This window comes from Manihot esculenta, chromosome 3 (genome assembly GCF_001659605.2).
Source record: "Manihot esculenta cultivar AM560-2 chromosome 3, M.esculenta_v8, whole genome shotgun sequence".
In the NCBI taxonomy this organism is placed as follows: Eukaryota; Viridiplantae; Streptophyta; class Magnoliopsida; order Malpighiales; family Euphorbiaceae; genus Manihot; species Manihot esculenta.
This window is the reverse complement of record NC_035163.2, coordinates 10,454,525-10,477,663: the sequence shown is the minus strand read 5'-3', so window position 1 is coordinate 10,477,663 and position 23,139 is coordinate 10,454,525. Positions and strand designations below refer to the sequence as shown.

General features: G+C 32.5%; 1 protein-coding gene across 1 annotated transcript; it reads left to right on the top strand.

Moving 5' to 3' along the window:
* The first annotated feature begins 19,948 nt into the window (after positions 1 to 19,948).
* Positions 19,949 to 22,641, top strand: LOC110610675 (patatin-like protein 3). The gene is made up of 3 exons (XM_021750713.2): positions 19,949 to 21,103; positions 21,774 to 21,836; positions 22,028 to 22,641. Exons 1-3 carry the CDS (start codon positions 20,015 to 20,017, stop codon positions 22,340 to 22,342), a joined length of 1,467 nt encoding a protein of 488 aa, XP_021606405.2. The 5' UTR covers positions 19,949 to 20,014; the 3' UTR covers positions 22,343 to 22,641.
* Positions 22,642 to 23,139: the final 498 nt, after the last annotated feature.

Sequence of the window (23,139 nt, the reverse complement as noted above, 5' to 3'; positions counted from 1 at the left end):
TTCTCGATAATTAAGTAATTAAATAGAATAAAAACACTTAAAAATATATAATTTTTATTACAATTCATTATTTTTAATATTTTTTAAAAAATTATTATTGATTTAAATATCGAAATAATGCCTTCTTCTAAGCATCCGACAACTTCCTATACAAATAATTCTATTCGGCCAAAAGTCTCTACCCGTGCATGCATATATTATTACCCACTCCATTCTGTCATAGGAATTAAATATTAATGTAACCTCTCACTTGCCTTGTCCTATGCCCTAACCAAACTACATGAGATTTAATTAAGAAAATTCTCTCTATCCGATGTTTCTTCCAAGATTTGTATATAATGCAAGTGGTAGAAAAAGAAAAGAAAAGAAAATATTATCGTTGATGTGTCACAAATATTGAATATATTTTGTGCCATTACTAAATAATTATTAAATATTAATGTAACCCCTCAATTGAATTTTCTAACTAAATTAAACTACCTGCTTAAATAAACAGTTTTTAGTTGAAAGGAGAGAGAATTGGACACTTCTAAATTAATACAAGTGAAAATGATGTTCTTTTAAGGAAGGGTATAATTGTAAATTTTGGAAATGTACAAAATCATGGGAATTATAAGAAGCATAGTGCAAATATTAGGATTACTCACAATACTTTTGATAATTTAACATTATTATAATAAAAATGAAATTCAGTTTGCTATTATAATTAATTTCATTTTAATTTATTAAAAAAATAATTTTAATGTTCACCTAATTCTGATTATACTTAAATTTTATAAAAGAATAAATTTGAAAATTATAAATCTTTTAAAGTTATTATTTTCTTTTCTGAAAAAATCAAACAGATCTTTATTGGAAAAAAAAAAACATTGAAAACATATGTTAAAGAAGGTTTTATCCATTTTATGAGAAATTAACTAAAAAAATAAAGTAAAAGAATTTTTAAAGCCGTTAATTTATTATAGATATTAATAAACAAAATATATTATAATTCTTTTTTGTTATTTATAAAATTAATAATTTAACTTTAAAATTTCTATTTTAATCAATTTAATGAATATTATTATTTATTGTTTGATTTGTAATATAATGTTTTGATTCTTATAAGTATCTGTAATTTATAATTAATATATAATTATATATAAAACTACAAATGAAAAAGAACTGAAAGGACAAAAAAATCATAGTTAGCACTATAAAATGAATGAATAAATTTAATTGGTGATTAAAAATAAATTTATTTTTTAAATAAAATAGGAAATTCTAATGTATAAATTTGTGAAATTATTATATTTTTTCTATTGTATAATGATTATTTTATTGAAATTTTTATAATATTATATCATATATAAATTTTTATAATAGTAAATGCCTAAATATATATTAATTAGTTATTGAAACTTTTATAATATTATATAATATATAATTTTTTTTAAAAAATATATTATATATGAATATTAATAAAAAATTAACTAAAAGCATAATTTGACCTATTAACTTTTCACAAAGTCGTTTTATACTGTATGCATTTTATTTTACATTTCAATTTATCATTAATTTAATTTTTGTGATGTGAATATTACTTTTTTAAGTTTTAACTGTGAAGTAATTTAGTTTATGTGATATAGCAAAAAGTAAATATTACATTTTAATAAATATTATAACAACAAATTGTAATTTTATTGGCCAAAAACTTTTATTAAAATTTATTGCTATTTTAAAAAAATCTTTAATTTAATTACACAAATTAGTTTTCTATTTAGATTTAAATAAGTTGTATTATTTGCACGACTTATTTATTTTTCTACTCATAATAAAACATTTTAATATTTATTTTCAATAGTTTAGATTTTAAAGTTATGATATAAAAGTTTATTAATAATAAAACTTTTAATTAATTAGGAGTGTTGTTTAGTAGCTATTATTTAAGTGTATTCATACTTATTTTATTGGCTTTTATTTTTTCAAGAAAGAAAAAGAAGTGGAATTATCTAACATTTTAAAATTTAAGACTCAATAATTCAACAAAAAAATCTATATATCTAAAATATAAACTATTCATATGAGATCGATGTTAAATCAATATTAAGCATATTATTATTGATATTTTTCACATTATAATTTTTCAGATATAGACTTATAAAATAAAAGAAAATATATGGTGGGTTGCTTTGGCAACCTTTTTTATACTTAAGTCGGTATGTGTGATGAGTATATTATAAAAATTTAGTGATAGAGAGAATAACACAGGTTTAGCCTGGTGGTAAGTGCATGGAATCCTATTAGATAAGTATAATATTTTGATACGATAATATCCTATTTTGATTAGGATTCTATCACTTTATTAGGAGTTATAGGATCTCTAAATAGTTGACGGAATTTGGATTATTAAGATCCGAATTTAATATATTTTAATATTAATTTACATCAGTAGTCCCCCTACAGTAGTTGAAACTTTACATTCAATACTGAATTATTCTCTTTGATGAACTTGTCGCCTTACGAAAATTTTAGTGAAAAATCACTTTGGTGATTGCCTTGACTTTTCCCTTAACGAACTTATCGTCTTGTGTTTTGACCTCGGAGACCTTAGTTTCTTTGCTACTTGTTTAGTGGTAATAATATTTTATGGGTGCAAATTAATCCACATGAGAGGACTAAAATTATCAATATGTAACTAAAATATAAGTGTTTCAATAGATGAACTTGTCTGATTAAATAAATATTACATGACTTACGTTCTCGTCTGCTTTGATAGCTTCATATTAATGAGATCTGGTGCTACGCTGCCATAATGAGAAGCTGCATGGGCATCAGTTATTGATGAGGGCGTGTAGACTACTTAAGAGGGCAACTGGTTGCCTAAAAGGGTATTCTTATGTCGCCTAGGGGCACTCTTACGTTGCCTAGGGCACTCTTACCTCGCCTAAGTGAGCAATTAATTACCTGAAAGGGTACTCTTGCATCGCCTAGGGGCGCTCTTATGTCACCTAAGTGAGCAATTGATTGTCTGAAAGGGTGTCTCTTACGTCGTCTAAGGGTGCTCTTATATTGCCTAAGTGCGCAATTGATTGCCTGAAAGGGCGCTCTTACGTCACCTAGGGATGCTTTTACATCACCTAAGAGTGCTCTTATGTCGCCTAAGTGGGCAATTGGTTGCCTGAAAGCGTGCTCTTACGTCGCCTAGGTGGGCAATTGATTGCTTGAAAGGGCACTCTTATGTCATCTAAGTGGGCAATTGATTGCCTAAAAGGGCACTCTTACGTCGCCTAGGGGAGCTCTTATGTCACCTAAGTGGGCAATTGATTGCTTAAAATAGCGCTCTTACGTCGGCTAAGGACACTCTTATATCGCCTAAGGATGCTCTTATATCGCCTAAGTGGGCAATTGGTTGCCTAAAAGAGTGCTCCTACATTGCCTAGGAGCGCTCTTATGTCACCTAAGTGCACAATTGATTGCCTGAAAGGGCACTCTTACGTCACCTAGGGGAGCAATAGGTCACTTGAATTTGAAGAAAAGCCTTTCGATATATGGAGTGTACTATCACTTTAGAGTTGTGTCTTTTTTATAGGTGATAAAATCTATTAAAATTCATCTGCAAAATTAATTCTTGTACAAGATGTAAATTTATATGAGATGACCCATAATAATATATAATCTTAAAGTTAATACAGAGTCTAAATAGAAAAATAAATACAAAAGTAAGAAGTAATTATTACTTACCGCTAGTTATTAAGAACAAAGTATTATTTGATTGATGTGTGCAAACATCACCATCTTGCAATGAGATAATTTGTAACTTTTCTTTCTCTTTTTTTTGTTATACAATACAGAGTTCTTTCTAAGCCATTAATATAATGGTAGATCTTGTAAAATAAACTTAATAAAAGACTAATACTAATGGAGTTTCATGCTTAATGGGAGTTTGAGTGATACTTAAAAGTAACAAAATATTTATGCAAGTCATTTAGCGACGGAGAAATTTCGATGTTGATTTAGCAATGCCATCACAAAGTCCATTGCTATAGTAGCAACAGACACAAATTCAGTCGCAGAAAGTTTATGACGAGGGTACCAAACACTTGATTAATTTCATTGCAAATCTGTCAGATAAGCTTCGTGTGACGGAATATAACCCTTTAGTAAATGAAATTGTTCGTTGCAGGAGTCCAAATTTCTAATATAAATATTAATAATAAAAAAATCCGATACTTAAGTCAGTATGTGTAATGAGTAAATTATAAAATTTAGTGATAGAGAGAATAATATTCCTGATTATAGAGGTTGTGAGCTCCTTATATAGTGTATTACATAGAGTTTAGATATAATATAAATCCTAAATAACATAGGATATTTGTAATATCTTCAAACCCATAATTAAAAAAAGTGACATCACTAAATATAAGTTAGGCTATTTCACTATTAGAGCAAGTGGCATTAGGGGAGGTGCTAGCTTACCTCGAGCTACTTCGGGGAGGTGCTAACATAACTCTAAACTGCTAATAACTGAATCATAGAAAACTCAAATAAAGAAACGGACATATCGATAAATAAAGCAGACAGTGTGATTAACGAGTCACTTTCAAAAAGTGTTTAAAGTTTTCCGACGTGTTCGCTTGAGGTGCTTGTTAAAATCTGATATACTTACCTAAGTGAAATGGATTTCTAAAGGCTAAAAGCATAATTTAGTAGGTCAATCTATAACTATTGAAAGTTTGAAACTAAATTGAAACATGGTAAAGAATTTAGTAGGTTAAAGTGTGAATATGGAAAGTTTAAAGGCAAAATTTAATTTTAGTCCCCCATTTTTCCACCTCTTCACCTAAACCCTCCATGTATCACTTAACTAAGTATGAAAGAAATGACAAAGCAAATGAAAAATGGGTTGTCTTCTTCCACCCTCTTTATAGCCAAAGCTTATGCCATTGAAAAACCAAAATTTTCTTTTTTGTCTTTCTTCCACCAAATTCAAGCCAATCTCTCACCAAATCAACTTATTTCTTTAACCAAAACTCACCCTAAGAACAAGAGCTAAAAAAATATCTATATATTGAAAGAATTGAAGAAGAAAAAGTTTAGGGTTCCATATGCACCAAACTTGAAAATCAAATATGAAGGAACATCAAAGGGAAAGGAGATAGCTAAAGAGTAGAAGTGGAAAATAAAGAGAAATTCAAGAAAAATTTAGAGTTTATATGATTTTCTTTTTTTTATTTTCTCATGAATATGTGAAATTAGGGATTGATTTTGTTTATTTAAAATGTTGCTTTGATTGTATAAATATGTAATATTAATTTTAAAATGATGTTTGGAAGACTTAAAGTAAAAAAATTTAAGATGGAAGCTAAAAATATAAATCTGGCAGAATAGATTTTAACAGAGCAGATTGTGTTGGCTATTTCATAACTCCTTGTGTAGTTATCAAAATTAGGCCTAAGATATAGCAAATAAAAGCTGAGACAAAAAGCTAAAACTTTTATGAATTAACCAAATTCTGAATCTATAAGTAATATGATGTAAATTACGAGTGAAACTAAACTGGTCACAATGATAGAGCATCTGCAACAGACTGTATTAATTATACTATAACTAATTCTATACTCAATAAGATTAGTTAAAATTAGTGTCAAATGAATCTTAAGAAGTATACCTAAAACTTTATAAAAGACACTTAAGCTTGAATTTATATGAAAATGTATGAATCTAATATATTTTGTAATACTATAAACAAGTACCAATACTAGACTGATTAATACCTTTTTGAGCAGCTTGTGAAGAAAAATTCATAACTTAAGATAGGGTGATCAGATTTACATAAATTATATCTTTTGTTGGAAAGATAAAACATAAATACATATTTGTTATGAAGAAACTTAAGTCAAATTATAATTTTAAAGTGCTTGAAAAGTTGATACAAAATTCAGCAGAATGCAACTCTCTTGAATTGGAATGCATAAAAATTAACATGCTTGCTAAATCGATAAGAATTATACACGTGCTTGCTTGTCGTACTTGATAGTTGCATGTACTTGCTTGATAATAAAACTTATTTGTGCATGATGATTTGAAAAAAACTTGTCATTCTTTACTTGTTAGTGGTATGAAATGCAAGAAGTGAATTGGCTTGACGCGATATTGGAATGCTAAGTCGACAAAGTTTTGCACTATTTACCATGAGTTTCTTATATTGTTAACCTTGGCATATGATATATGTACTTCAGAAATAATTTCAAATAGTTTCAAATGACATGCATTTATGTTAAACAATTGATACATTGAATTAATGATACTTGGCCCTGGTAAACTTAATAGAAGTCGATGTTAGTTTAAGGGTATGGCATACCATATAAACATACAGAGTTCTCAGTACTGCTACCAATATATGATTTATATTTGAGGCTACATATTAGGTACCTCATAAGCATGGCCACGGAGTCTTGCTATCACAGTTTTGGCCTTTGAACCTACCGTTTGGCACCATGTGTCTACCGTTATAACTCCTTATCTATCTAGTCGACCCTACTATGTATTTATAAGGCTTAGAACCTAATTAAGATTGATGCTCAATTTTGTGAAATTATCAATGAATGTTAACATGCTTACATCTATTATATGCACTAAGCTATGGTGATTTGCTATAAATATAAAATGTATAATAGTGGCACAAGAAGATATTTTTATTGAATCTGAAGAAAATTTTTGGCGAGTATAAGGATACATATGGCACTCCTATCTTATACTAAGAAGTTTAACGAGTATGATTTGTATTATGTTAACTACATTTGACATGCTTGTAATTGTTTACTTAATTATATATATATATACATGAATATGTTTACTCTATTTTATTATTTGTTTGCAATCACCCACTGCATATTATCTCAGCATACTGGTTTTAACCTCATGCAGGTTGTAGATAAAGTAATCACTACAGAAGTCGTCAAGATCAACATTGGATATCAAGACCATTATCATAACTGGTTGTTTTAAGTCTCTAAGTTATAGTATAGTTATATTTTTGTAACGACCCGGAAACTGGACCGCTACCGGCGCTAGGATCCAGATCGACGTAAGGTCGCCGGGACCCGTAGCAAGCCTGCTATACTCTCTGAGTACCTGTAAAATCCCATACATGATCATACATTTTCTGTAAAAATATAAAACTTTGCTCTGGACCACGGCTCAACCTGTGCATGCACTATCTCTGTACTACAGAACCCCTTACTAGAGCTCTCATCATTGCTCTAGACGGGTTAAAACTCTTGATATGTTAAGCCTGGTTTTCATACTCATAAAAATACATTTACATAAACAGACCATGTATACAAAAAGGGATTTACAAAACATATGGGTCAAGCACACTACTATACTCAATACAATACTAAAACATCTCTTTACAATATTACATGTCCACACTATGCTATGACACAACTCTTTACTCTTCATGTACTCTGCTGAACTCCCCCTGTACTCTGATCCTGCATGACTAGGGTTAAGGGAGAGGGATGAGCTATACTAGCCCAGTGAGTAGAACAATAAAAACATGTTAATAAACATGCTCACATGAAATGCATCACAGCACAAGTAATCACATACCGGACGGACTGAATAAAAAATCCCTCAGTGCCCGGCCCGCGAAGGAGCTCCTCAGGACTTTACTATACAATCAATAGTACAAAAGTACTCTGTGCCCGGCCCTCTCGGGGCTCCTCAGGACTTTACTGTGCCCGGCCCTCAATGGGGCTCCTCAGGACTTCACTGGGAGGGCTAATGAAACAAACTCTATGTCCGTCCGCAAATACAAGAAATAATGCAATGCACATAATAGTGACTTCTAATGCAATCAATCTATTGCATAAGCATGATGCATGAAACATGCTAAACGCATTTGATTTCTCAATTAAAAGGATTAAGTTTAGTTCCACTCACCTCTGGCTAACTCTGTACTGACTCTGAAAACTCTGAAGCAGCTAACACTGCTGATCTCTTCGGTTCCTCTGGTCCGTTCCTACACAGGTGGACTCAAATGAGGGACCAAACTAACTCAAGAACATCTCTATAAAACTCCCCAAAAACCCCTCCTAAAACAATCAAGGAAAACATGCAAAAGAAGGCTGGACAGGGCACTTTCGGCGGCAGGTTCGGCGGCCGAAAGTCCCTCCAGAGCCGAAACTCAAGCATTTTCGGCGGCACCTTCGGCTGCCGAAAGTCCTTTCCAGAGACGAAAGTCCCCAACCTTCGACGGCACATTCGGCGGCCGAAACCCCCTCCAGAGCCGAAAGTCCAAACTTTCGGGGGCGAGCTTAGGCAGCCGAAACCACCTCCTTAGCATGTTCGGCGGCCGAACCTTCTTTCGGCGGCTGAAACTGGGTTCTCTAGTAAGGCAGAACCCTGCTTTGCCTCATGCAAAACCTCTCCAAACTTCCTCATACTTGCAACCAACAACTCAACAACAAACATATACTCAAGTACATGCACAAAGGGGTCCAAAACTACCTTACAACCCCAACAAACATCACAACTCAACACATAAACATGCTTTCACCAACAATCAACCAAAAACCCTACTTAACTTAATCATGCATTTCTACCCATAAAACTCCATAAAACTTTCATAAAATATGAAAAGAAGGTAAGGATCTACACTTACCTCTTGAAGATCGAGAGGCTAGGTGATCCTAACGTGGAGATATGGAGCAACTCTCTCTCAAAGTCTCCAAGCTTCAAAACTTTGGTTTTTAGCTCAAAAGCTTCAAACAACATGAAAACTTATCAAAACTTTGAAAGATTTGGAGAAAACATGAAGATCACCCAAGGAAGATCATGGTCTCACCTCTGTCCGTGGAAATGGAAAGAAAAATCTTATCCATTCACCGACCTATGGCCTTTTATAGGTGGCTAGCCAGACCCCCTTCGGCGGCCAAACGTGATTCCAAAGTCAAGCATGTTCGGCGGCCGAACATCACGTTCGGCGACCGAACATCACTTTCGGCGGTCGAACCTGGCTTTTCTTCTTTGGTTCTTTTCTTTCAAAACCTCATTTTCTTTTACACTTAAAACATTAAAACTTACTAAAACACATTCAAAAAACATATCTCTTACCCTTCTAGAGGATTCCGACATCCTGAATTCCACCGAACAATAGAATTCTGATGCCAGACTCTAGCCGGGTATTACAATTTTGACATGTACATATTAAGTATAATGAATTATAAAGGTTATGCAAGTTAAAATAATATAATAATGTATGAATAAAGAAAAAGAGCTAAACGTTTGCTCTGATGAAATTCATGAAAATAAAGAATTATATTATTATAAAATACGTGTCAAATTAAAAAATAATAAGATATCAAAAGATAGTTAATAATTATAAATAATTATTCTCATTAAAAAATACAGTAATTTATTTTATTTTTTAGTTCCACATCCATCGTGCTGAATTTTATTTATTATAATTTTTTAAAGAATCCAACAATCTTTTCTTTATTTACTGTATTTTAGGCACATTAGGTAACAAAATGCAATAGAAATACTTTATAATTAAGAAAAGAAAAGAAAAGATTATCATTGATGGGGTCGCAAGTATTAAATTAAAGAAGAAAACATTAGGGATTAATATTATATAATAATTAAGTAAGAATGATTAAAGGTGTTTGAGGAAATAATATATAGAAATGGCCGGTTGGTGAAAAAAGAAATGGGTAATGATAAGAAAATAAAAGAAAAAGAGTGATGTAAGTGGGGGTGGTGGTGGTGGTGGTCCGACAACCATACGTGGAGGCAATGTTTCTCTTTCTTTACCAACCGCTTAATTTGGCGGTGTCCCCACTTCTCCCAGCATGCTTTTCTGCTCTAAATATCCTTTGTTTCTTATTTATTTTTTTATATGAGCAAAAGCTTGAGTCTTTTTGGCGTCGGTGATCTCGCTCTAGAAAAGATAATCAAAGATATTTAATTCATGCAAGCATTAAACTTCCCTTTTATTTTTTTTAATTATATTTTGAATGTCTAAAATAGCAGAAAATATTTTTATTAAAAATATTAAATTAATTTTAAAGAATATGAGTTATTATTTCAAAAGATGATAGTATTTTTTTATAATTTATAAGTTTTTCAATATTACTAATTTTTTAAAATTAAAATCAAATAATAGAAAGTATGAAATTTTAATATTTCTTTTAAAATATTTTTTATATACAAGTTATTTTGTAGAGCCTAATTTTAAAACTTTAAATCAAACATTAACTATATAATTTTCATTATTTAATTTTAATATAATTTTTTCATTGAATATCATTAAATATCATCTCCTTGTCGAAGCATTATCTCTGTTAGTTTTATTATATAATTAATTTTTAATGAAACTCATGGATTGAATTTCGTAAAGCCTTGCCAAATGGTTTCACTTGAACCTTTAAAGAAAGTAACACAAAAATAGATACAGATATATCTTTCGTTTTATTCTCGATAATTCATGTTAAATTTGAATTAGATCTAACTCACTCCAAAATTTAATTTAAGGGAAAGAGTGCCTATAACTCTTATACGGAGCACATTATCCCTTACTATAATCGATATAAAATTCAACACATCTCCTCGTATAGATTCAGAATTTTATTGATATGTGCTATATTTATAAGAGATTCAATATCCAATGAAAAACTCTAATACTATATTAAATTTAAATCAGATTTAATTGACCTCAAAATCCAAGGCAAGAAGGTAGAGTGTGTATAATCTATATAAAGCACATGTTACCCTTTACGGTGGGATTCAACAATTCCAAAGTCAATTGTGACTTTGCCATCCAACGGGTGGCAGGCGAGAAGTACATATTCAAATGGTCAATGAATGGCAGCATTTCTTTTTCCTGTTGGACCCATAAGCGAGAAGCCCGTGCGGGAGAATATTATAATTATTATCTTTAGTATATATAGAATAAAAAAGAAAAAGAAAAAGAAAATGGAGAGGACCAGCCAAAGCAACGCATGGACGCATGGGTGGACTTGTTTTTATTATTTCTAAATGAAATTTAAAGTAAAAATTATAGAGAATAAAAATGCCACTTGTTTACGTCACCTACAGGATGAGCTCTCAATAACTTGTTTATTCATTTTCAGGCGAAAGATCTGCTGCGGCTTCTGATGCTGCTCTCCATGTCTATATTCGCCTTGCCCCACCATCTTTGTTTCCTTTCCGAAAAGTGCCAAGGCATTAAAGTAAATTTAAGCTACACTAAGCAAGGTTCATTAGGGCAAGCCAGCCCACCTGAGAAAATTAGAGCTGTTAAAACAAATAATTACATAGATTACACAATACTTTGTACGTGGGTTACTGTCTTTCAAGGAATTACGCTTTCACTACGTTATTGCTTGAAAAAATGGCATATCCTTTTCAAAATTTATATAAAGTCAAATAGAATTTTATATAGCAACAATGAAATTCTCTTATGAACATATTAAAAAAAATAATTATTAAGGCAACAGAAATATCTTTTGAGACATAATTATTACTGTTATTAAAACAATAGACATATAATATATTTATTTCAAATAAGAATTTTAAATTAAAAAAATGAAAATTAATTTTATTCTTAAAACTGCCCAAGTAACATCTTTTGATTTTTGAATATTAATTTTATTTTAAAGGTCAATTCAATAATTTAAGATTTTTCCTCTAAACTTTTCCACCAATCCAATTAAATTTAATTAGTATGGCCGTTAAAAACTTGTAAATATAAGGATTCTCTTATAAAATTTAGATGCGAGATTAAGATCGTTTAGCTTATTAACTATATCTAAGAAGAGTTTGAAACTTTTAAAATTACATTAAAAACCTAACCGAGAAAAATTCAGGGCGAAATCCATCCAGCAAAAAACCATTGGACCAAGGATGGGATGGCCGACAAATGAGAATTGTGGATGGCCAAAACTATTATATCATGTAACGTCGCTATCGAAATTAATCTGATTTAGATCGATTGAGTCCGTAGCAAGCTTACTATATATCTTATTACATGTGATATAATTTCAAACGTGATCTTAAAAATATATAAAAATATTTTCATCTCATTAACTCAACATGTGCATATAAACATAACTGAAAACATAAATTATACTAGAGATCTCATTAAATGCTCCAATATGGTTATCATTACATATCTCAGTTTGGTTCAAACATAACTTAAAGTTAAAATTTTTATATAATAAAATCATAAATAAGAGATTATAAAAGAAAATTTGCGCAAAGTACAATTCTAAACTATAATTTATTATATGTTCACAATTATACTATTACATCAGAACTCTACCATAAAACACTGCTGACCTCCCTAACTAACTCTAATATTGTAAACCTGGGGTTAAGGGAAAGGGATAAGCTACTAAAACCTAGTGAGCATAAACATAATCATAAAATAGTTTAATAAAATATATGATTGTATGAATACATCATAACACAAACAATTCACATTAAGATGGACTTGTCACTAGTAACCCTCCATAATTACAATAGTACTTAGCCCACAACGTATGCTCCTCAGGACTTCCTCTTAAACATAACATAATATATCCATAGTGTCAGAGACATAGAATGGGCACCCTAATCTTTCTCTTACATAGTGCCAAGGGCATATAATGAGTTTCGACTTGGACTTCCGTATCCATTATAATGTATCATAACATGCTCGAAAGCTAATAGGTCATCCAACATCCATCCATAATAAAAATTAATTATGCAATGCATTATATTCGTGAATTCTAATGTAAAACAATCTAATCATATATACATAACATTCATGATGCAGAGTATATTTACAAAGTTCGATTTCTTTAAAATAATAGTTCAGTTTACTTCTACTTACCTCTGGCTGACGCAAATCTAACTCTGAAGCAATTGTCTCACTGCTGGCCTCTACGGTCTTTCAAGTCCGATCCTACACAGATGGACTTAAATAAGGGACCAAACATGACATTTACAACTCTTGAAACTACTCCCAAGAAACCCCTAAAAGCATGTAAGAAAGCATATAGAGCACAACTGAAAATAGCTAGACAAGAGACTTTTAGCGACAGTTTCGGCAGCCTAAAGTCCCGTTATAGATTCGAAAATCAAACTTTCCGGAGGCAGTTTAGGTGGTTTGAAGAGCAGCCTTTACATGCAGGTTCGACTGCCGAACCTGGATTTTTTTGCAATGCAAAACTCAATTCTACCTCAGCCAACAGCCCTCAAAACATAAGCAAACTCACATGCAATAGCTTAAAACCATATTTTAACACCTCAGAATACAAAAGACATGCAATCTAATCTAAACCTCAACATGCATCCAACAAAACCATCAAAACAAGAAAAATCATCCATCCCTCAAGCTTTTAAACTTAGTTCTCAACTCTTGCATGCAATGAAATCACTTAAAACAATTTATAAACTTCTCAAAATCGAAAAGAAAATAAGAGATCAACTCACCTTTTCGAAGAAGACACAATCATAGCAAGAAAGAATTTGGGGAGGAAAAATAGATAAGCTTTGAAGTGTTTTGATTTCCAAAAACCTCGCAACCCAAGCTTGATTCTTCAAACAAGTTAAAAATCCATGAGAAAAAACTGCTTAAAAGATGAATTTATGAAGGAAAGGGGCAATAGACTTACCTCTGCTTGAAATGGAGAAAAACATTTCTCCCTTTTGAGCTGAGACCCTTTTTATAGGTGGGTCTGCCAGTCAACATTCAGCGGCCAAACCTGGGAGGTTCAGCAGCCGAACACCATTTTTTTAATACTTAAAACTCATTTTATAAAATCTCATTTTACCCTTCTAAAGTTTTAACCATTGCGAGCTCCCTCGCCTTGTTCAGCCTTGTCAAGTTTCCAAGCATTCTCTAGCCCTAATGAGCTCATGGGCTTCCTCTAACCATGATCCTAGCTCTGACATGCTTTCGAGCTTTCTCTAGTCCTAACAAGCTTTCGGGCATCAAATGCCTTACAATCTTCTTGTGGAGCGGGACTAACATCCGGTCAGTTGGCCTGGCGTATACCCGCCTTGCGGCCTGGCATGAAATGCCTTAGAATCCTTTTTGTGAAGCAGGACTAACACCTAGTCAATCGGCCTAGAATATACCCACCTTGTGGCCTGGCATGAAATGCTTTAGAACCTTTTCTTGAAGTGGGACTAACACTCAGTCAATCAACTTGGTATGTACCCGCCTTTCCACCTGGCATTAAATGCCTTAGAACCTTTTTGTGAAGCAGGACTAAGACCCGGTCAGTCGATCTAGCATATACCCGCCTTGAGGCCTAGCATTAGATGCCTTAGAAACTTTTTGTGAACCGGGACTAACACCCGATAGGTCGGCCTGGCATATGCCCGCCTTGCGGCCTGGCATCAGATGACTTATTGTGCTAAACCCATACCCGGATGGCCTTGTGGCCTTTTATAAATTTGTTTTCACTGACCAACGTCCGAATTATATGCAGGACCCATGCTTAGATGGTCTTATGGCCTTTTATGAATTTGTTTCCATAGAACAATGCCCGGATTATATGTAGGACCCATGCTTGGATGGCCTTATGGAATTTTATGAATTTATTTCCACGGACCAACCCCCGGATTATATGCAGGACCCATGCCCGGATTGCTTTATAGCCTTTTATGAATTTGTGTCCATGCAGACCAACACTCAGATTATATGCGGGACCCATGTCCGAATGGCCTTGTGGTCTTTTATGAATTTGTTTCCGCGAACCAACGCTCGGATTATATGCGGGACCTATGTCTGGATGGTCCCGTAGTCTTTTATGAATTTGTTTCCGCGGAGCAACACCTAGATTATAAATGGAACCCATGCCCGAATGGCCTTATGGCCTTTCATGAATTTGTTTCTGCAAATCAATGCCTGGATTATATGCAGGACCCATACCCGGATGGCCTTGTCGCCTTTTATGAATTTGTTCTTGTCTCCACGCTTTCATCCATCTAACGATTCTGATTTTCCTATTAAAAAAGAAGATTGAAGAATGCATTTTAGTTTTATAATATTTCCATAATCACAAATATTTCTTTAAGGATAAAATAAAGGACTAGGTTGTCTGATTTGACCACTTTTCAAAAATCGGAGTTTGACTTAAGAGCTGGATATCTGTAATATTCTCCTTATTGTCACCCCTATTAATACTCAGTCCTCCTGCAATCACATGAATAACCCCCCATAGGTTCACTGTCAGGGGGTGATTTTGAAAATTGTTACATCAAGCTCGAACCTCCTATCTTTTCTACTTTTTCTGATGATTTTCAAAGTATATAGTTCCCTACTAACCGTTTAATCTCATCTTTCAATTGTCGGCACTCCTCTGTTACATGTTTGTGGTCTTTATAAAAATGACAGTACTTGGTCCTGTCTCATTTTTTGGCTTTCTTAAGATTGAGTTTGAGGGCACACCTTATCTTCTTGTCATTTTTCTTGATTCACATTAGAATATGCGTTCGTGAGTCATTCAATGGGGTATATTTCTTATACTTACCTCAGCCATTCTTTCCTCATGAGATCGGGTAACTTCTATGGTCTCCCTCATACCCTTACTTCTCTGACTTTTGGCTTTGCTTCTGATCCGTCTTTTTATCCTCTTCTCATTCTTTCTGGCACCTTTGGGCAGCCCGTAATAGCTTCCAGCTAGCATCCTTGGAAACATCAGTTGATGGCTCCTATTCCTCGGACTTGTTCTTCCCTTTAGACTGAGTCTAGATTGCCTCTGTCCGAGTCCTTAAGGTCTCTACGGAAGCTTCCTCCCTCCCCTTAGAAACCATGAGTGACGCCTCTTCTCAAGCTTTATATTGCTCGAAAATAACCTGCAACCTTCTGATGTACTAGAGCATTTGTTCGATACTCAGATTATTGAAATCTGCCTCATTGACCACAGAGGGTGTGTTTTGTCAACTGCTAGGAGTTGAAGAAATAACAGCATCCTCATCGGTAGTAATCTTAGCAGCAACTCATAAATTGTCGGCCATTTCTAAAGATAAAAGAGAGATTTCTTTTTTTTTTGCTTAAGAGATTTCTTTTTTTTTTTCTTAAGAGAAAAGGGATAAGAGACCGATTTTAATCCAAATGAATAGAGAGAACTCAATGGATCTCCCAGTAGTGGAACCAAATGATATTGCAGAGACTAAATTGATAACGTGGCCAGAATGGAGCTGTCCTATGATTGACTAATCCTACAAGATAGAGAAAGTGAGGTGATAAGTGCCCACGGCAGCCACTCCGATGCTCAAGTTAGTAATCTGGAGAATGAGACAAATATATAATTTGAGAGTATTTGTGTCCGAGAATAGCATATCTTTGCTTCTGTGATCGTTCTTCCTTTATATTGTAAGAAAATGAGGATAAATATAGTATTTTCTGATAATCCAGCAATGATGTGACTGGCTTGTTGGTAAGAGGATCTTTACCGGCTAATTGGCTAGAAATCCCGTGATCGTAGGCGTAAAGAAAATCTGTTGAATTATAGCTGTTAATGATAACTTTCTTATAGAGTCTCGCCTTGAAGTTAAAAGGGCGAGTCTATCCGCCTGAGGCTGATCTGTCCTAAAGCGTTCGGGTCTTCCTTTCTACAAGTGGAACCGCATATTGATTTATCAGATTCTTGCTCTGTGGCCTATCTTATAGTGATAGCTCATTTGCTTTGGGTGATTGTTATATAACATTAATACCAACCAATTTTAAATTATGTTGATAAATTTAATAATTTTTTTAGTTAAAATCTAGTAAAATTTTTAAAATCCAATGATAAATCCACTGATATTATCACTGAATCAAAATCCATTAATAATCGAATAGATTTTGTAGTGTATTTCATATTGAAAATATAGTAAATTAATTGCATTATATATATTTAGGAATTGTATTATAATCTATCTTAGACTTTCCAAATTTACTTTTCCTTTGGTTTATGTTTTCTAAAAAAAGAAATTATTTTTTTACAAGATATTAAAATTTTGACTATAATAATGAACTTTCAGAAAAGTTTTTTATCTTTTTATCCAATGGATCTATTTATTAGAATATGGATGTAAACATTGGAATTGTAATTAGGAGATTAAGACCTCATAGATCTCTCTAAATTTCTAGAGTTATATATTCATTAGCAATTGCCCTTAGATTAAGTTTTGTTCTTCTATCAAATAGTTAATTACAATATGAGATTCACAGGATATGTTGTAGGTTAAAAACAAAAAAAAAATAAATAAAAGAACTCTTCAAAATCAAGTTCAAGCAAAAGAGGAAAGGAAATTGAATTCAAACGAGAATCCCCCCCTCGTCAATGACTTCTCACATGCTTTGTACTTTTTCTCTTTTAGTGAGTTTGTGAATGGCTTCTCACATTTACTACTTCATCATGCTAATATGCGAGAAGTGCCTTCAGTTGAAAAATAGAGAATCTAGCCAATTTCGTTATATGAAATCCTTAACTACAGCTGGTCCAAAAATATCAACGATAATACCAATAAGAAATAAAAATCTGCAATGAATGCAGGATGGAGATAGAAAAGCATGATGGTAGTTGCAGACATAAATAGGAGTGAGGGAGGCCATGGTTGAACGTAAACAGCTTGGCAACTGTACGGAACCATACACATCTCACATCTCTAATGGACAATATCCATTTAATAAGCCTTCCCCATCTTTCATTTTCTTTTTCTTTTTTGCTTCCTTCCTCCTCAAATCTTATTATAAAAGATTTAGTAAGGCCAAGGAAACCTCTAACTCATGCATAAAATTATATACAATAGTATTCCCTCTATCCTAATTTAAATTCCTTACTCGCTAAAATAATAAAAATAAATTGTCTAAAGTACCTTTGCATCTATTCTCTCTCTTCTTTTTTTTTTTTTCAATAGATAAATAATAATAAATAAATGCATTTAAATATATATATATATATAATAGACAAGTGCAAAGTTGAAAAAGAGAAATAATGAATGAATGTGCATAAAAGAAGAGGTAAAAGATTCGGAAGAAAAGAGAAGCCAAGGGAAAAGATATTTAGAAGAAGAACAAAATGTCGGTACAAACAACCGTACGCAGGAGAAGAATCAGCTGAGTAAAACTCAATACCAACAACCACCGCATCTTATAAGGCCCTACTCAGATTTCTCGCTCACCATCACCACAATGCCAGCTTTTTATTTGGTCTGCATGGGATTTTTTTTTTAATTATATTTTTTAAAATTTTCGTTTTTAAAATCTTTGATATATTATTTTTCATAATTTATTAAATGGAAATGGAAAATATTACCATATCTCTCGAAATTACTCCTGTACTTGGCTACATCCAAAATGTTGTAAAGCAAGGGAATGAAACATGATAAACGCTGGATTTTTGATATTTGGACCGAAATCGGATTCTGAAAAAAAAATCAGATCTAAAATTCAGTAGAATTTATTAAGCAGGCCGACTCATTAGCACATCATCTAGCTCGTAACTAAAGTAGATCGGATTGATCCAAAATTTGAATCTAACAGAGGAGAACCTAGCACCTGTAATGTGACGGGGAGTAGGAGAGCAGACCCGGCTACATTACGGTCCTATCAACATGTGCGCCAAAAAAAAATTAAGTAGCTGCTTAACGAGAAGAAGTAAGCAGATACGTCCGTACGTATAAATATGCGTGACAGGGACAAATAATACTGTAGCAAAATGACGATTACTCATCACTAAAAAATAAAAAAAAAATAAAAAAATAAAAAAAGAATACGTGACCTCTGATACTAAGCTTATTACACAGCTGTAAACCTTATTTTTTCTTAATCTCAAACCATCAAAACACTATACAAATAACCTCATACAAATCCAAAATTATAATTTAAGTGGAAACTCTAATTTTCTCTCCATCTTTATAGGTTTATTTTTTTTTGTTCATTTTAAATTTCAAATCATTTTTATTTTAGAAAAATATATATTTTATTTATTAATTTATTATGTTGTAAACCTTAATTTTTTTTAATCTCAAAACAAAAAGGTAATAAAATACTAGAGTTTATTTAATGTAGGATTTTATTAAGTGCTTAAATGATTATTCCACTTAAAATTGAGTGCTTATAAAAATGATTTTTTTTTTTTTATTAATGGCGTAAACTACACAACTAAGAATATCTCTTTTCTTAATTTTCAATATATCCAAAGTTTGATATTAGAATCATCTTTAAAATAAATAATTTTTTTTGTTTAAATCTTAATTAAGTCAATTATAATAATAAAAAAAATAACTGCATAAATTCTTAATATGCTTTCCTTTGGTAATTCAAGCATTTTCCGCCTTCTATTGAAAGTGGGATGTGAATCTAAACTTTTGAAATTGGAATTTACGATTTAAATCAAAGGGGACGTTGGAATAATTAAAAACTTCATAATCTTTTCCATTACTTTATCGTAGTTAAAATTAAATTAATAAATTACTTTAGTTGCTGATAAATATATTTACGTAAATTTAAAAAATTTTAAATTTTATTTTTTTAATTTTTATTTTTTAAAAAAAATTACTTTATATAAATTTTATATTAAAATTTAAATGTTATACTTTTGAAATATGACTCCCATGATTAGCCACATTTTCTTCCTTATCATAACAAAATATTATTAGAATGAGAATAGCATAATTACCGTGGCTTGAAAGACAAGAACAAGGTGGACACTTTGATTTTAACTCTGTAATTTAATCCACGTGTATTGTTTTTATAGGTTACAAATAAATTATTTTTATTTAAATATTTATTAAAAATGCAACCTAATGCAAACGATTAAAGAAATAAAATAATGATGCTATATATTTTTTAGTAATAATAATTTTGAACTATATATAAAAAAAAAAAAGCGCAAATCCACGCACACACAAAAAGCAAGCAGCCAAATTCATTTATGCTAAATCGGTATGAAACATCTTTCTATCTAACTGCGCAACACATCAAAATAAAATAAATTAAAAAACCTGGCATGCCGATTAATCGCCAACCAAGGAATGTTCCTGGATGCCCACATCACCAATCGTCAAATTCTCACTATATAATAATCCTCAACGCCTCTCCATCTTCATCATCCCCCATTCCTGTACTCCTCTCTCTCTCTCTCCCTCCTTTCCTCCCTTCCCAAGCGCACGCAGAGACACAGCAATGGCGGCAGTGACCAACGTACCTTCAATGCTTGACTCCACCTTTGACGCCGACAAGCTCACTTTCGAAATTTTCTCCATCCTCGAAAACCAATTCCTCTTCGGAGGGGAATATGACAATCCCAAGCTCTCTGTCCCTCAAACTACACATCAAATTTCTTCTAAATATGTCACTGATAGTAAAGTTAGAATTCTCTCCATCGATGGTGGCGGCACTGCCAGTGGCATTCTCGCAGCCAAGTCCCTCGTCCACCTTGAGTCTTGCCTCCGCGCCAAATCTGGCAATTCCAACGCATCTATTGCTGATTACTTTGATGTTGTTGCTGGCTCCGGTGCCGGAGGAATCTTAGCTGCTCTTCTTTTCACCCGAGGAAAAGATCATGCCCGTCCCTTGTTCACCGCCGATGAAGCTCTTCGTTTTATGATTGAGAATCGTCGGAAGTTTAACCAGTCAACTTCCTCTCGAGGGATTCTCCGGCGGATTTTCCGTCCGGGGAAGGTGGAGAAGCTCTTACGCTCCACTTTTGGGGAATGCACCTTGAAGGACACGATTAAGTCGGTTTTGATTCCCTGCTATGATCTCTCCACCCGTGCACCTTTCGTTTTCTCCCGCGCGGACGCTTTGGAAATGGACGGTTATGATTTCAAGATGAGCGATGTGTGTCTCGCCACGTCAGCTGATCCGACGGTCAATGGAGCCGTCGAAATGAGGTCTGTGGACAAGAAGACGAAAATCGTGGCAGTCGACGGTGGAATCGCGATGAACAATCCAACGGCTGCTGCTATTACGCACGTGTTGAATAATAAGCAGGAGTTTCCTTTATGCAAAGGAGTAGAGGATCTGCTTGTGGTTTCTCTCGGCGGCGGAGAGTCAGATTTTGGGATTGAAAATCTGAACTCTGCAGCAGCGCCATTCGCAAGGGTCGCCGGAGAAGGAGCTTCCGATATGGTACGATGCCTTGTTTTACTTTTACCCCCTTTGTACTATTTAACTGCATTGCTCAACTGAGTTATGACGTCATCTGTACTTGCCATAGAAACAAATTTAATTAATTGTGATAAAATTTTATGGAGATCGGTGGACAAAAATCTGAAATCTAGAGTACTATTGTGATAAAATCTTCAAAATCTTTATTTTCTTGAAATCGAAATTAAATTGTATTAAATTATTTATAAATCAAAGGGTTTTTAGATAATTTATTGCAGGTAAATAACCTAAGTGATAACACTAACGATTTAAAACAAATTTTTTAATAAAAATTTATATATTAAATTTAATGTATATACATATTGAGAATAAAATTTTAGCAATTATTTTTTTTGAATTAATAATAATATGAATTTCTTTTTGGAAGTAGTGATTTTTTTTTCCAGTTTTTTTTTTTTTTAGTTGGAATATATATAGAAGATGTAGTTTATAACATATATTTTGGTGTTTTGGAGAAGACAACAGTAGGTTTGTCCTTTGTGTAATTATTAAGTGGGCCTCTGTCTTTTGTAGCATAATGGGGATCATTTGTGCAGGAGTATGATATTATCAAATATTATTATTATTATTATTATTATGGTTTGTGGTTGGATGTGGGTAGGTATGCTAATTCCATCTTTTAATTAAATAGGTTGATCAAGCTGTATCAATGGCGTTTGGTCAGTGTCGGACAAGCAATTATGTACGCATTCAGGTATCATATTCATTTCCATTCTCAATTTCCTCTCTCTGCTTTAATAATTTGAGTTTAGTGCCATTAATTTATCAAGATTTACTAGTCGTTTGTGACACAGTACTAGCCAGGTAATGCCTTTTTTTTTTTTTAAACAAAAAAAAAACATAGATGTATACTATTAACTTGTATAAATGATTAAACAAATTCAGGGAAATGGCATCATGGCAAAGAAGCAAGATGATATAATGGAAAAAACAAAAAAATCTCAGCAGAAGAAAGCAGACATATTGAGCAAGGCAGAAGAGATGTTGGAACAGAAAAATGTAGAATCAGTATTGTTTCAAGGGAGAAAGATAGTAGAAAGCACAAATCTGGAGAAGCTCCAGTCATTTGCTGGAGAGCTTATAAAGGAGCAAGAGAAGAGAAAAACAAGCATTCTACCAACTGTGGTTTTAAAACAGCACCCTTCATCATCTCCAAGAACATCATCTGCTACCACTCTCTCTACTTCCTCTTCCTGTTAATTAATTAATTAATTAATTAGTATATCATATTTAAAAGAATCGACGTCGTTTTAAGTTTGCAATTTACCGGTAGAGAACAGATTTCATGCTTTCGCTGTCACTCGTGATGATGATTGAAGGCATCCGAGACAGGGTCAAGCTGCTTGCTGAGTGCTTCTGATTTTTTTTTTTTTTGGTTTTTTTCATCTGCACTGATATATATATGAAAACATATATAAATTAGTTATATGTATATTTGTAATTTAATGTTGTTTGAGTAAATCTAATGAAATATGAAAATATTTTTCTTTATAATTTTCTATATTGATGTTTTGTTTTTAATTTTAATTTATCTTTTTTTCACTAATTAAATTCTGGAGAACGGATGGAGTAAAGAGAGTACAAAAATGAAGAGATTTGTGAAAATTAGACAACACAAAATGATATTAAATCACAAAATAAATATGTAGTTTTTAGATTGAAACCCCTCCCCCTCTCCCTCTCCCTCTCCCCTATTATTTCTCCTCTTCTCGCTCCTTTTGATCTCCTCCTTGTTAATGATTGATAAAGTGTTTTCACCAATTATAACTCTTCATTTCCTTCAAATATTCTTCTTTTTTAATCTTTTTTAAATATATATTTTTAATATTAATAACTAAAATTTTTAATGTATTATTTAAATATATAAAGATATATTAATAAAAAAAAATGTTTATTTCAAAATTCAGATAAGCTTATCCTTCCATGTACCGGGGGATTCAAAATCACTGCAAAACGGGACAAAAAATGTTAATCTTTTTTTATCTTTATGCGCCTAT

Coding starts and splice junctions, on each gene's coding strand:
- LOC110610675 (XM_021750713.2), top strand. CDS start 20,015: ATGCCCACATCACCAATCGTCAAATTCTCACTATATAATAATCCTCAA. Junction 21,104..21,773: donor GAGAAGGAGCTTCCGATATG/GTACGATGCCTT, acceptor TTAATTAAATAG/GTTGATCAAGCTGTATCAAT. Junction 21,837..22,027: donor GCAATTATGTACGCATTCAG/GTATCATATTCA, acceptor AAACAAATTCAG/GGAAATGGCATCATGGCAAA.